The following is a 13,940-nucleotide window of genomic DNA, read 5'->3' on the forward strand; positions in this document are numbered from 1 at the left end:
AGTTTTGACTATCAAGATGACTTGCAATGTACATTTTCTGAATGATTTTATCAGCTACCAAGAAGATTTGTATTCACTCAGCCTGGCAGAAAAAAACTAGCCAATTGTCAGGCCTTGTTTACTTTGAGATGTAGCATTGTCCTTCATATTGTGCATTTGTATCCCTATGCTATAGACTTTCCTCTACTGTAGGCAAATGTTGTCTTTTGACAAGTGAATCCCACGTTGTCAGAATAGAAGATGTTGGAACCATGCAAAAAAAAAAAAAATAATCAAAAAATCACTTCAATCTTCAGTCAAATCGCTTTACATTTGACTTCTCTTTGTCCATCTGTGGTCCATGTTAAGGTGCACCACTTTTGCAAGGTGTATTGCAAAGAGGGCTTGGCTCCAGGGCTGGCTAGATTTTGTTGGCCCCTGAGTACTATTCTGTGCATGGGTCCTTGAGCTTGCCACACTGGTTGGTAAAAGCAAGTGGCTGGCAGTCATGCTTATGACTGATATTCTGCAGCCTTGTTCATGTGTCAGAGCATTCATATAAAGCTTTTTTAAAAAAGTTTGACTTGAATTTCAAGGGCTCAGGTTGGCTGTGGATGCTGATAGGTGTTTACTGCTGACTCCTGGTTTGCTTGGCTCAAGTGAATTTCTTACATGGAAGGAAGACATTGTGGAGAACTGGAATCTCCTTTCTCCTCTCTGCTTCCAATATTTTCCTTCCGCTTCATACTTTTCTGCGTTCCCTGCATCCAGCCAAACAGGTTGTGATGAAGGGGAGAATGTACATCCCTATGCAGGTGCATATGAAATAAAGTACGTAGTTATGTTCCTATGTGTTATATGGCAACATACAGTCATGACTCTTATGAATCTGAAAGTCTTTACCTATGCCCTTGGGCACAATCTGCATTTGAAATTGGTTGCATGGTTCCCCAGGTAAAACAGCCCCCCCCCCCCAGCTGTTGTTTGTTAAATCACGAACGTAACACAGCATACCTTTTTTAAAAACAAAAAACAACCATCATTTTTGGCCTAGGGATAAGTACTAATATATCACTTTTTAGCGTGTAAAATGGCTTTGTAAGTCTTACGTTGCTCGTCTTTTTGACAACTCTGTGAAGCAGGCTTTTTGTCTTTCGCGTTTCGTGGTATCTAAGGCTAGAAGCACAGAATTCCTTCCATTTAGGAACTAATGTGGAACTCTTGTGTCGCTCATTATGCTTGACAATCCTGGGAAAGGTTCAGGGTCAGAGTAGAAGAAGAAGAAAAAGAAGAGTTTGGATTTGATACCCCGCCTTTCACTCCCTTTAAGGAGTCTCAAAGTGACTAACATTCTCCTCCCCCCCCCCCAAACAAACACTCTGTGAGGTGAGTGGGGCTGAGAGACTTCAGAGAAGTGTGACTGGCCCAAGGTCACCCAGCAGCTGCATGTGGAGGAGCGGGGACGCGAACTCGGTTCCCCAGATTACGAGACTACCGCTCTTAACCACCACACCACACTGCCTTTCCCCTTAAAAAGCTCATGAAACAGCTGATGACACAACTCCAGTTTTGTGGGCAATTTTGAATCATAGAATCAAAGAATTGTAGAGTTGAAAGGGACCCTGAGGATCATCTAGTCTAACGCCCTGCAATGCAGGAATGTGTGACTGTCCCACAAGGGGATCAAACTTGTAACCTTGGTGTTACCAGCACCACGCTCTAACCAAGTGAGCTATGATCCTCACAATTAATAATAATAATAATAATAATAATAATAATAATAATAATAATAAAATAAATTTTATTTATCCCCCGCCCTTCCTGGTTCAGAAAACCGGGCTCAGGGCGGCTAACAACAAATTTTAAACACTTAATTTATGCAACAAAAAACAGCATAAAATACAGTATAAAACGTGAATAAATTCAGAATTCAAAAATCAATTTAGGGGGGAAATGCATCCAATAAACATTAGATGATCACCAGGGCTAGCTGGCTAAATTAGTCCTATCTGGTCGAGCGAGGAGACCAGGGGAGAATTAGCTGTGGGATCCCAGAGAGGGTAATCTTCATAAAAAGGGGAGGGGGAGGGAAAGAAGGGGAATAAATGATCAGGCTAATTTCAGTTTGAAAGCCAGGCAGAATAGCTCTGTCTTACAAGCCCTGCGGAAAGAAATTAAATCCTGCAGGGCCCTGGTCTCATGGGATGGAGCATTCCACCAGGTCAGAGCCATCACTGAGAAGGCCCTGGCCCTGTTGGAGGATAATCTGACCTCTTTAGGGCCCGGGACCTCTAAACTATGATTATTCATGGACCTTAAGGTCCTCTGTAGGGCATACCAGGAGAGGCAGTCCTGTAAATAAGAATGTATATCTAAAGTCAGGGTACTTCTGCCCGTGCTTGGACCCTGTCAGTCCACTTAGCCAACTACATCCAGTGTGTACTGTGCAGTTTGCATGACTGACTTCTGCCTTGATTGCAGGGGATGGCCTGGGACATTGCCCATGCCCAGTGATGCTTTCTGCACTTCTGGTTGCACTACAGTTCACAAGTGGGAGCATGCAGGAGCTATGATTTTTTAGGACTGCAATGTCTCCTGAACCACCTCTCCCCATATGAATGGACCCAGCCCCTGCAGTCATCAGCTGAGGCCCTTCTTCGTATGCCTCCTCCAGATAGGTCTGGAGGGTGGCAACACAAGAAGAGGCCTTTTCTGCGATGGTTCCCCATTTGTGGAATGCTTTCCCCAGGGAGGGTTGCCTGGTGCCTTCAGTACGTATTTTTAGACACCAGGTGAAAGCACCGTATTTTTCGCTCTATAAGACGCACCAGACCATAAAACGCACCTAGTTTTTGGAGGAGAAAAACAAGAAAAAAATATATTCTGAATCTCAGAAGCCAGAACAGCAAGAGCGATCACTGCGCAGCGAAAGCAGCAATCCCTCTTGCTGTTCTGGCTTCTGGGATGGCTGTGCAGCCTGCATTCGCTCCATAAGACGCACACACATTTCCCCTTACTTTTTAGGAGGGAAAAAGTGAGTCTTATAGAGCAAAAAATACGGTATTTCTCTTTAGCCAGGCCCTTGGCTGATTAGGGAGGGGGGGTTGTTGGTGGTTTTTTTGTTTGTTTATTAAGTCTTTTGTGTTCTCAGTGTGCATTTCTAGACTCTAGGCCTGCAGGACATTCATGTATGAAGCAGAATGCATTAGGCATAGACAGGAATAGTCCGGCGTTTATAGGCTTAAACCATTTCCCAGATTTTACTGGCATGAATGGATTTATGGTTTTGCCACCCATGGAGGCCCTGTGCAAATGTTGCTTCCACGTGTGGACTTCCAGCAGCCATGGGGCAAGGCAGACGAGCCTACTGTTCAAAGTCCTACTTTTCCGTCTTGCATAGCCTCTATACATGTTGATATTTGTCCGAACTGGACCTGAGACTCATAAATTCAGATAAAACCCGAGGAACGGAGATGCATAACCTTATTTCTTTTTCTTCCCAACCTTCCCCCTTCCGCACCCACCCCAAACCTTTCCCTTTGTTATCCTTGCAGCTTAAGAAACTCTTGTTGGCGCCAGCTAACACCCAGCTAAATTACAATGAATGCAGTGGCCTCAGCACACACAACCATGCAAACCATGCCAATCACAGGATCAGAACAAGCCCTGTGGTGGTTAAGGTACAGTGCAATACATATCAAGATGGTTTTAAATAGTTTCCTTTCCCCCCACTAGGGCTCAGACATTTACCCGGCCAGTGCAGAAGGAGTGGGATATGTCTCAAAGTTTCACCTGACTGCCTAAGAAATGTTGGACGCAGGCACTCTGTGCAGAGGTCCATATACACAATGGCCCAGTTTCCATGATCACACGCACCCTTTTTGTGTGAAAGCAAAGGATCTTAAAACTGGGCCATTGCACATACAGACCTCAACACAGAACATCTTGTTATTATCTGTGGAGAGGGAAAAGGAGAGATGAGCATCTACTCTTTCTACACACGAACTGAATTTTCAACCCAACAACTGCACCAATAGCCTGGTATCTTATCTCAAATTGTGGGGTTGGGGCAGAAGCGGTGGGGTTTTGTTCATATGTGGGGGTGAGGGGGATATCATAAAGAGAAGCTGCTACTGTTCATTTTTTTCACTCTGAATAATTCATGTTATGCCTTCTACCCCCCCCCCCCCTTCTTGGCAGCATTAACACATTTTTAAAGGCTTCTCTTCTTTCCCCCTCCACAGAATTGTAGACAGTGCCATTAAAATATTACTGATGGGCTGATGTGTTGACGTGCGACTCCAGGCCACCACTTCACTTGCGGCCCAACTTAGAAAAAGATTATGCTGGAACCACAGTAGAAAGGTCTATGTCAGCCATTAATTGGCTCCGATGCTGGCAGTGGTGTAATTCTGTTAGCAGGCTGTATTAAACAATGTTTGTCTTGCCATTGACTGTAACCGAAAACAGAGCATTTAGGGGTACTTAAGAGAGTTGTGAGCGCTGGGCTTGAGCAATCAGCAGCAAATTAAGGTTTAAGCCAGCTTATTTCACCCCCCCCCTCCCGTTCGTAGTAAAGGCGCTGTAGGGTCTTGTTAGTTATATGTTGCTGAGTAGGAACATTGAAACATAAGAGAAATGAAATAAAAAAGCCGCATAAATGTCATTTAGGAATTTTAAATGTAATTTTCTTTCCTTGTTCTGCAAACAATTATTCACAGCTCATAGATCTAGTGCTCTTATAAGGAACACTTCACTGAAAATCTCATCTCTTCAGAAATCCTATATCCATTCTGATAAGGTTTGGTTCACTAATTTCAGCTTTCCTTTTTCTTTTCCTTCCTTCTTCCTTTCTTTTATTACTTTTCTTTTTATTGTGACTTGTTTCTTAAGACTGAGAATTCATGGAGCAATAAAGCGAAGAGCATCTGTCAACCACAAAAGCCACAAAGACGTCCCTGCTCAGAGCTTCTCAAGTATCTGACTACAAACGATGACCCTCCTCAAACCAAACCAACAGAGAACAGGAGCAGCAACAGAGACAAATTCACCTCTAAAAAGAAGGCGCTTTTGCACTCTCAGACGCATCATTTGCAAGGTAGGCTTGGGATCAAAGAATAGGCTTTGCCCAGTGATTGTCATTGTTGCAAGTGATCAGACCCTGGTGGCGGGGAGAGGTGAAGGGAACCTGTAGCTTCCTGGAGAACATTTCCTAGCAGCTCAGACCAGTGAACAATGCTCATCTCTAAAATCTTCCAGGAGCCAGGAAGCATCGCCTGACCCTCTCTGGGTTGGCCGAAATCCTCCACCTAGCAGCTTCTCTTCTTTTGTGGGCAACTTGCCTGAACGTGACGTACAGTGCAGACGGGTCTCTATGAAAGTTCCCTGCAAAATTTCGGAAGGATAGGTGCAGAAGATACAATGAATGAAACATTGTTTGAGTAGGGCGCATTGAATTTTTCAACTTCCCAATTGCGTAGAAATTATTTAAAATGATTGCCAAGCACTTGCAGTTCAATTATTATTATTATTAAGCATTAGCTGACATTTTCAGAAAGTTAAAATCAAAATTCTTTGGTTTCCTGAAGCAGTTTATTTCCTTCTCGATCAAATGTAGACTTAGCAAGCTAAACGTTGACCAATCACAAAAATCAAAACCAGATTTGAACTCCTCACACCCCAAACCATATTTCTAATACCCCCTCACTGAAGAAATTTGCAAAAAAAAAAGGTTTCACCTCCTAAAACAACATGCTCTACTGTTTGAGACTTTTTGGTTGGGATTGTGTGGTTCCTTTGTTCCCCTTGTGTGAACTTCTGTAGTGGGGATTCTTTTTTTTATATTTTTATTTATTTGTTGCATTCTTATCCAACTTTTTTCACAATGCTCAAGGTGGCTTACACATCTCTCCCACTCCTCATTTAATCCCAGCAACAACCCTGTGAGGTAGGTTAGGCTGAGAGGGAGTGACTGGCCCAAGGTCACCCAGTGAGTTTCATGGGGAATCGAACCCTGGTCTCCCAGGTCCTAGTCCAACACTCTAACCACTGCACCACCACTGGCTGCATGGAGCCGCTGTGTTTCCTTGGAGCTAGACCAGCCTAGAGGAGTCATGCTCCTTGAGGGGTGAGGCTAAACCCATGTAGCTCTCAGCCCAGCTCTGCCTGGGCTCCCTGTTAATTGCTTAGCATAAATTGGAACGTTAGCTGGGCACATTTGTGCATGCACACAGAAGCAAAGATGCATTTTTAACTAGCATAGCTCCTCTTCCTCTTGTTGTTAATAATAACATGCATTTAGTACCCATTGTGTGTGCAGAGAGCTTAGGGGTAAAGGGTTTAAGATTTCTCAAGTAAAGAGTCTCTTCACACACAATGGTTTTTAAGTGAGCACCTAAGGTGTGTTAAGAATACTTAAGAATACACTGAGCCTTTTGGGCTTGCCGATCAGAAGGTTGGTGGTTCAAATCCCCGTGACGGAGTGAGCTCCCATTGCTCTGTCCCAGCTCCTGCAGTTCGAAAGCATACCAGTGCCAGTAGATAAATAGGTACCACTCCGGCGGGAAGGTAAATGGTGTTTCTGTGCACTCTGGCATAACCCTGGCAGTTTGAAAGCATACCAGTGCCAGTAGATAAATAGGTACCGCTCTGGTGGGAAGGTAAACTGCATTTCTGTGCACTCTGGCACTTGTCATGGTGTTCTGTTGTGCCAGAAGTGGTCTAGTCCTGTTGGCCACATGCTCCGGAAAGCTATCTGTGGACAAACGCCGGCTCCCTTGGCCTGAAAAGCAAGATGAGTGCCGTAACCCTATAATCACCTTTGACTGGACTTAACCATCCAGGGGTCCTTTACCTTAACCTTTTACTTCCTAATGTGAATGCGGTATGTGTGTGTTTGCAAATGTAGCCCCTTGAAAGAGGAGTCGTAAGGGGGTCAGGACTGGCTATGCTTCTGACATACATCTGTGTATGCTATCCATGGCCTGTATGCAATAGTCCTGAGCTGAAGATAAAGACAATTGGGAAGGAGGAATCTGAAGATGGATTTGTAGCCATGGGGGAGTTGAGGGTTAACTGGATTCCAACAGCACAAAAGTAGTGATGCGTTCCTGGGAAATAATTACTGTCCTGGACAAGTTGGGCTAGCCAGTTCATTAGGGAGCCTCTTTTATTTTCAGCGGACTAAAATGAAGACATTGTTAACTTGCAATATATTCCTTAAGAGACAATAAAAACAGCTTTCTTGCAGCTTCTGAATAGGCAATAAATGTGTCAGCCCTATTATAACTTTAAAAAACCCACCATTTTATTGTTTTATTCTCTAAACAGTGTCAAGTGTAGGAACCGTCCTGACCCCTCTTGCTCACTTACCAAACAAGAAACTTTATGGCCAACTAAGCATCCGTAATGACGTTTAGTATCCTCCAGTGTATTAAGAGGGGATTTTGGTCCTATACTAACTGCTACAGCCGGGTTGGAAAAATGCAAATGCCCTCCTCTTTCCCAGCTGAGTTGTTCCTTTTCTTGCTTTCTCCTGATGCCACTTTCTAACGGCTTATAGGCCCAAGTAGGCTTTATTTTGAGATCCTGCCACTTAAAAAAAGTCATCTACTTCCCTTGTCTCCAGAGGTAAGGAACCGAGACACGGTTACATCAGCAAGCATCTGTAGCTGCCGTGTCAATGAGCGAGAGAATTTGGTTGTAGAACTTTGTTACAAGCAGAGTTGGAAACAAACATTAGTTTCTCCCCTCGCCCCGAGTTTTTTGTTCCCAAATGGTAATGTTAGTTGAGCAGCAGGGCTGCCTTCTCTTACCTGCAGTGCAAGAAGCAATTCAATGTTGTGATTACTTCTGCCATGCTAAGGCTCAGTTAAGCCATTGCATGTTGAGATCCCCAAGACAACCCCCCCCCCCCCAAATAACACACATATCACACAAAAATTTTGTTTAAGGTTTTTGGCATAATTTTGGCCACAACTTTATTAACATACATGGATGTGAGTGGTTGCTTAGGCATTGGTTAGGACCATCTGTCCCCCCACCTGGGGACAGAACTGACTTCCGGATTCCAGCGAAAGTCAGTAAGGGGAAACAATATTGGGGAGACACTGGAGCTGCGCCACAGGCCCTCACCTTCTCCCCGCACGCTCCCAGGGGCTTACGCGGCCTAAACCCGATGCCAGGGATTTGGACAAGTGCATGGCAAGCCCCTGAATTCCTTTAATAGAATTCCCTTGCAGCAGCAGCGTTGGAGGGGCAGGCCCAGCCAATCCTTACCCCTCCTCCAACCAATTTTTAACCTATGCCTAACCGCAATTTACAAGTTGTGACGATTTGCTATGCAGTAGGCAAAAACCAAATGGCACCAGCCAATCAGCCAAATGGACAAAATTCCTACCAGGCCCATGCCCCAATGGCAGACGACCCCATGACAGGCATAGCAAGCTCAACACCCAAGACCTAAAATAAGGGAGGGCAGGTGGGTGATCCGGTGCACCCTGCAAAAGAGAAAGCTGAACACTGCGTGCACTGCTTAAAAACCTCTGTTCCCTCCCCCAAATTGTTGTTTAGTCGTTTAGTCGTGTCCGACTCTTCGTGACCCCATGGACCAGAGCACGCCAGGCACTCCTCTCTTCCACTGCCTCCCGCAGTTTGGTCAAACTCATGCTGGTAGCTTTGAGAACACTGTCCAACCATCTCGTCCTCTGTCGTCCCCTTCTCCTTGTGCCCTCCGTCTTTCCCAACATCAGGGTCTTTTCCAGGGAGTCTTCTCTTCTCATGAGATGGCCAAAGTATTGGAGTCTCAGCTTCAGGATCTGTCCTTCCAGTGAGCACTCAAATTAGCAACATCAAAATTACCCCAGCAACTCAAACTACTAATCCCTGCCAGAGACCAACCACCACAACGCGCCTGGCAAGAGAGGGGTGGCTTGGCTGGCCCCCACCGCAACACATGCTCTCTTTTAATGAGACAACGCTCTACCACCTTAGTCCTTGCCTGCAGTGAGCACTTGTATCTTTGTGTGGTCTGGCCAAGTGGCACTCCTTGTTTTATCTTCTTGAAGGTAATTTTTGAGCTCAGAAGCAGGGCTTGAATTTTTAGGGAGCTGCCGTAAGCAGAGTCACTGGTTCTTGTCTATTGCAGGCACCTTTGACCCCCCAGAAAGACTGCAACACCCATCACTCCTGACTGTTGGCCATGTTGGCTGGGGTTGATGGGAGATGTAGTTCCGCAACATCTGGAAGGCCAAAGGTTCCCCACCCCGATCCACAATATAGACTCTACACTACTGGGAGAAACTCTTCCAAGATTTCCAGCAGTGGCTTTTCCCAGCCCAGCCTAGAGATCTTGTGGATGGAACTAAAGACCTTCTGCATGCAAAGGATGAAATCTGCAATCCCTACTGCCTCATCCCCTCCAAACGTAGCCAAATCTTGTAGATATTCTAAAAAGAGGAGCTCAAGGGAAACCATTCTGTGCATCGTGCAGCTCCTTTCTGTTGCTGAAAATGCAGATAGGAGGCATCTGGGGAAAACCGAAAGATGCTTCATGCAGGCAGTGTTTTACTATTGCCTCTATTGTATAAAATGCTGCAGCGTTTCCGTTGAAATATTTAACACATTCCAAAGCCAGTGATTGAGAAAGAGCCAAGCTAGGTGAGGTGATCTCCATCTGTGATCAGATATCCTGTCCCTTTGAATGTTGGCCAGTCAGAGGTGTGTTTGTGGATCTAGATTGGGACCGTGTTGCGGGGCGGGGGGGAAGGCTGTTAACACTTTCCCACCGCACTCTTTCCTCCTGTGAATTCAGCTGCTCTTTGCCCTGCTAGAGGAAGTTTAAAGGTAAAGGTACCCCTGACTGTTGGTCCAGTAGCGGACGACTCTGGGGTTGCGGTGATGATCTCACTCTATAGGCCAAGGGAGCCGGCGTTTGTCCGCAGACAGCTTCCAGGTCATGTGGCCAGCATGACTAAGCTGCTTCTGGCAAACCAGAGCAGAGCACGGAAATGCCGTTTACCTTCCCGCCGCAGTGGTACCTATTTATCTGCTTGCACTTTGACGTGCTTTCGAACTGCTAGGTGGGCAGGGGCTGGGACTGAACAACGGGAGCTCACCCCGTCGCGGGGATTCAAACCGCTGACCTTCCGATTAGCAAACCCTAGGCTCTGTGGTTTAGACCACAGCGCCACCCGCGTCCCCTAGAGGAGGTTTAACAGTGCGCAAATAGCAAGGAAACGGCCCCAGGTCCCAGTCCAGATCCACACCAGCTCACCTGAGGGAGATGTGGGAGGGGAAGGGTTAAAAGGCGATGGTGGTGGATCAGGGGTCGAGTGCTGGTAGGATAAAGCTTGGGTCTTTCAATGGCAAAGAGTGGCAACTGACAGTGGCTCCTTGGCTGTTGACTTGAGGGATAGAACCTAATGGATATTTCTTGGAGTGAACTGCACAACCTCTCAAGCCAAGCAGAAAATTGCCTGCTGGCAAAATTAAACTCCTGCTTCTGGAAACCCTGAGAAAAAAGGCTGAATAATAATAATAATAATAATAATAATAATATACCTTTATTGTCAATGTACAACTTGTGTACAATGAAATTAACCGAGCCTCCCTCCCCTCAGAAACACTCAATCTCATTGCACTCTGTGTGCTTTTCACACAACGGATAAAAACTGTTTTTTAGCCTGTTGGTACGACTGATCATACTCCTATAACTCCTGCCCGAGGGTAGAAGATTAAAGAGGTGCTGGCCGGGGTGTGAATCGTCCCTGTGAATTTTTCTCGCTCTCCTAAGGCAACGATCCCCTGCGATGTCATCTAGCGGGCTCAGGGGACAGCCCATGATATCATGTGCTGTGTTCACCACCCTCTGTAGAGACTATCTGTCCGTGGGTGTCTAGCCAACGTACCATACTGTGATACAAAATGTGAAGTCCAGAGACAGTACAACCCCAATTCCGGATCACACGTAAGGTGAAGCAGACATTTTCCCTGTCACTCTAGAGAGCAGGACTAGAACCAGTGGGTGGAAACTTCAGGGAGTCAACAAATCTCTAAGAGAAACTTCCTGTAGGTACACAACAGTAGAATAGTCTGCTTGGTGGTGGGTTTTCCATTGCTGGCGGTCCTTAAGCAAAGGCTGAGTAGCCATCTGCTGTAGTTGCTTTCTGCATTGAGCAGGGTCTAGATGCCACCTGAAATCTCTCCCAACTCTATTTATTATTACTTTCTCTGGCAAGTAAAGGCTGTTCCATGGTGAGGAGTTTTGTGTGTGTGTGTGTGGAGGGGCAGCAAAAGATTGGTATCCCAATTGTTTTCTAACAAAGGACGGCGGAAGGTTTAACTGCTAAAAGTGCTGTTGTTCATTCATGTCAGGGTTTTAGCATGGAGGAGTTAAACCCCAATTTAAGCCATCTGCGACTCTCTTCCCCCTATTTGCAGAATAATTTGCAAGCGCTTGGATCATATTTGCTTGGGTCTTGGCCTCACAGAAACAACCTATTTTCCTAGTGCTGTATATAAAACTGTATATTGTACAAGTGAAGTCAACTGAATATTCATAGAGTTCTGTTGCTTTGTAGTTATACGGCCGCTGTCATATCCAAGTGAAACGTGAACTGTAGTCTAAATTAAATGTGAAGGAAGCACATTTTCACACTATGTTCTGTGCATTTTTGGGGGGTGTCTGTGTGTGTAGTTTTCTAAGGTCTCAGGTCTGTATTGCAGGTGTGCAGCAGTTGGCATAAATCAATCGTGCAACCTGTTTCTGGGTTCCAAAGGAGTTTAGATCTCTTTATCTATAAAATATGTGTGGCTGCTGGAATTAAATATAATGTGTGATGTGTGGTTGCTGCTGCAAACAGTCTTGCATCCCTTTTCACTCTCAGTAGATGGTACTATAAAGTGCAAGTCACAACTAGGGTAGAGAAGAATGTCATTGGTCTGCATTTTAAAACAGACTTACCTAATGCATGCCTTTCAGACTAATATATTGATTGGTACATAATTACCCTGTGGATTTTGCACTTCTCCAAATGCTGTGACACAAGTCTTGGCTCAAAAAGAAAGAAAGAAACCAAAATGCATCTTTAAGGATAAAGTGTGCTTTAAAATGTGTATGTTATTTTACATGCATTTAAATATACATAATTAAATAATAATAATATTATTATAATAATTTATTAGTTATACCCCATCCATCTGGCTGAGTTTCCCCAGCCACTCTGGGTGGCTCCCAATCCAGTGTTAAATATTAAAAACTTCCCCTGAATAGGGCTGCCTTCAGATGTCTTTTAAAGAGAGGATAGCTGCTTATTTCCTTCACATCTGAAGGGAGGGTGTTCCACAGGGTGGGCGCCACCACCGAGAAGGCCCTCTGTCTGGTTCCCTAGCACCTCACTTCTCGCAGTGAGGGAACCGCCAGAAGGCCCTCGGCGCTGGATCTCAGTGTCTGGGCTGGACGATGGGGGTGGAGACACTCCTTCAGGTATACTGGGCCGAGACCCTTTAGGGCTTTAAATGTCAGCACCAACACTTTGAATTGTGCTCGGAAACGTACTGGGAGCCAATCTCTCAGAACCGGTGTTATGTGGTCCCGGCGGCCACTCCCAGTCACCAGTCTAGCTGCTGCATTCTGGATTAATTGGAGTTTCCGGGTCACCTTCAAAGGTAGCCCCACGTAGAGCGCGTTGCAGTAGTCCAAGCGGGAGATAACTAGAGCATGCACCACTCTGGCGAGACAGTCCGCGGGCAGGTAGGGTCTTAGCCTGCATACCAGGTGGAGCTGGTAGACAGCTGCCCTGGACACAGAATTAACCTGCTCCTCCATGGACAACTGTGAGTCCAAAATAGAAATTCTCATACATATTTATTTTTTTTGAGGGGGAGGGGAGAATCCCAGAGTAATGCTGGGATTCTGATGAATAAACACATGTGAAATTGGCCTGGACTGGAAATTCCTAGTCAAAACATCTGAACGGTTGTGTATTTCTCTGCTCCCATGAGTAGCAGCCTATATATAGTAGGAGAATTGACAGTTGTGGTGGCATCAAAGTATTTGCTTAATGCAAAATTTTAGGAATGAAGGAGGTGTGGGGTTGTTTTTCAAAAAGCAGCCATGCATTTTCTATCAGGTCTGTTTCCAAACTAATTCAAGACAGCACAAAATTCTCAATTTCTTTCACCACATTTTACACCTGGTTTTCCTTCTTTTTCACCCTCCCTTTTTCAGCCAAACCAATGAGTTTATCGCTTCCTTTGACGCCCGAGTCACCAAAGTAAGTATCAAGAACTGTAAATATTTACAACAGGGAAGGGGTTTTAAATACATTTTGGCTACAGCAACTCCATTTCAGCTTGTTTTTATAAATGTGCCCTGTCTTCCAGTGATCCCAAGGGTTCCCCATTTGAGAACAAGACTATTGAACAAACTTTAAGTGTGGAACTCTCTGGAACTGCAGGTGAGAAGTGCATTGTCAGATATGTATATAGATATAGATGTTTTGTGTGGGTTTTTTTATTGCTAGCTTGACATTATGAATTGCACAGCAATATGTTACCGTGGTCTCTTAAGAGATTAATTGTAATGTACTTTTAACAACAATTTCCCCCACACGGTTCCTTAAGATGAGATTTGCTTTAGAATTATGATTCCACTGTTACAGAGCTTAGTATAATGTCTAGGGAGAAAAAACGAATGAAATAATTTATCTGGAATAAATTCCCAGTCCCCTGACGTATATATTGCTAAATTTTAGTTGCATTTCCCTTTCTCCCACCTGAAAGGGATAATTCACACATGCGTGTTCATTACTTGATGACTGCAGCCATCAGTTGATGGCTTGCATTGATACAAGAATAATCAGGAAGAGCTTTTATATTACCTCAGACTTGATGCTTTCCATTTGAAATATTTCGCACATTTAGGTGGAAGTCATTGAAGACTGAGTGTCCAAGGTTTGTGA

General features: G+C 44.9%; 1 protein-coding gene across 12 annotated transcripts in view; it reads left to right on the forward strand.

Moving 5' to 3' along the window:
- Positions 1-13,940, forward strand: part of PPARGC1A (PPARG coactivator 1 alpha) — a 631,111-nt gene that overhangs the window by 582,875 nt on the left and 34,296 nt on the right. For 8 of the 12 annotated variants that reach the window (XR_014515347.1, XR_014515348.1, XR_014515350.1 and 5 more), the window contains 4 exons: positions 3,534-3,659; positions 4,873-5,077; positions 13,208-13,253; positions 13,363-13,436. Coding sequence is in view for 7 of the 12 variants with exons in the window: in XM_083458141.1 (XP_083314267.1) it covers positions 3,534-3,659; positions 4,873-5,077; positions 13,208-13,253; positions 13,363-13,436 (451 nt within the window). In the remaining 5 variants the exon portion in view is untranslated. The remainder of the gene's footprint in view (positions 1-3,533; positions 3,660-4,872; positions 5,078-13,207; positions 13,254-13,362; positions 13,437-13,940) is intronic. The other 4 variants (XR_014515349.1, XR_014515351.1, XM_083458139.1 and 1 more) reach the window with 1 other exon arrangement.

This window comes from Podarcis tiliguerta, assembly GCF_965153285.1.
Source record: "Podarcis tiliguerta genome assembly, chromosome: 9".
NCBI lineage: Eukaryota > Metazoa > Chordata > Lepidosauria > Squamata > Lacertidae > Podarcis > Podarcis tiliguerta.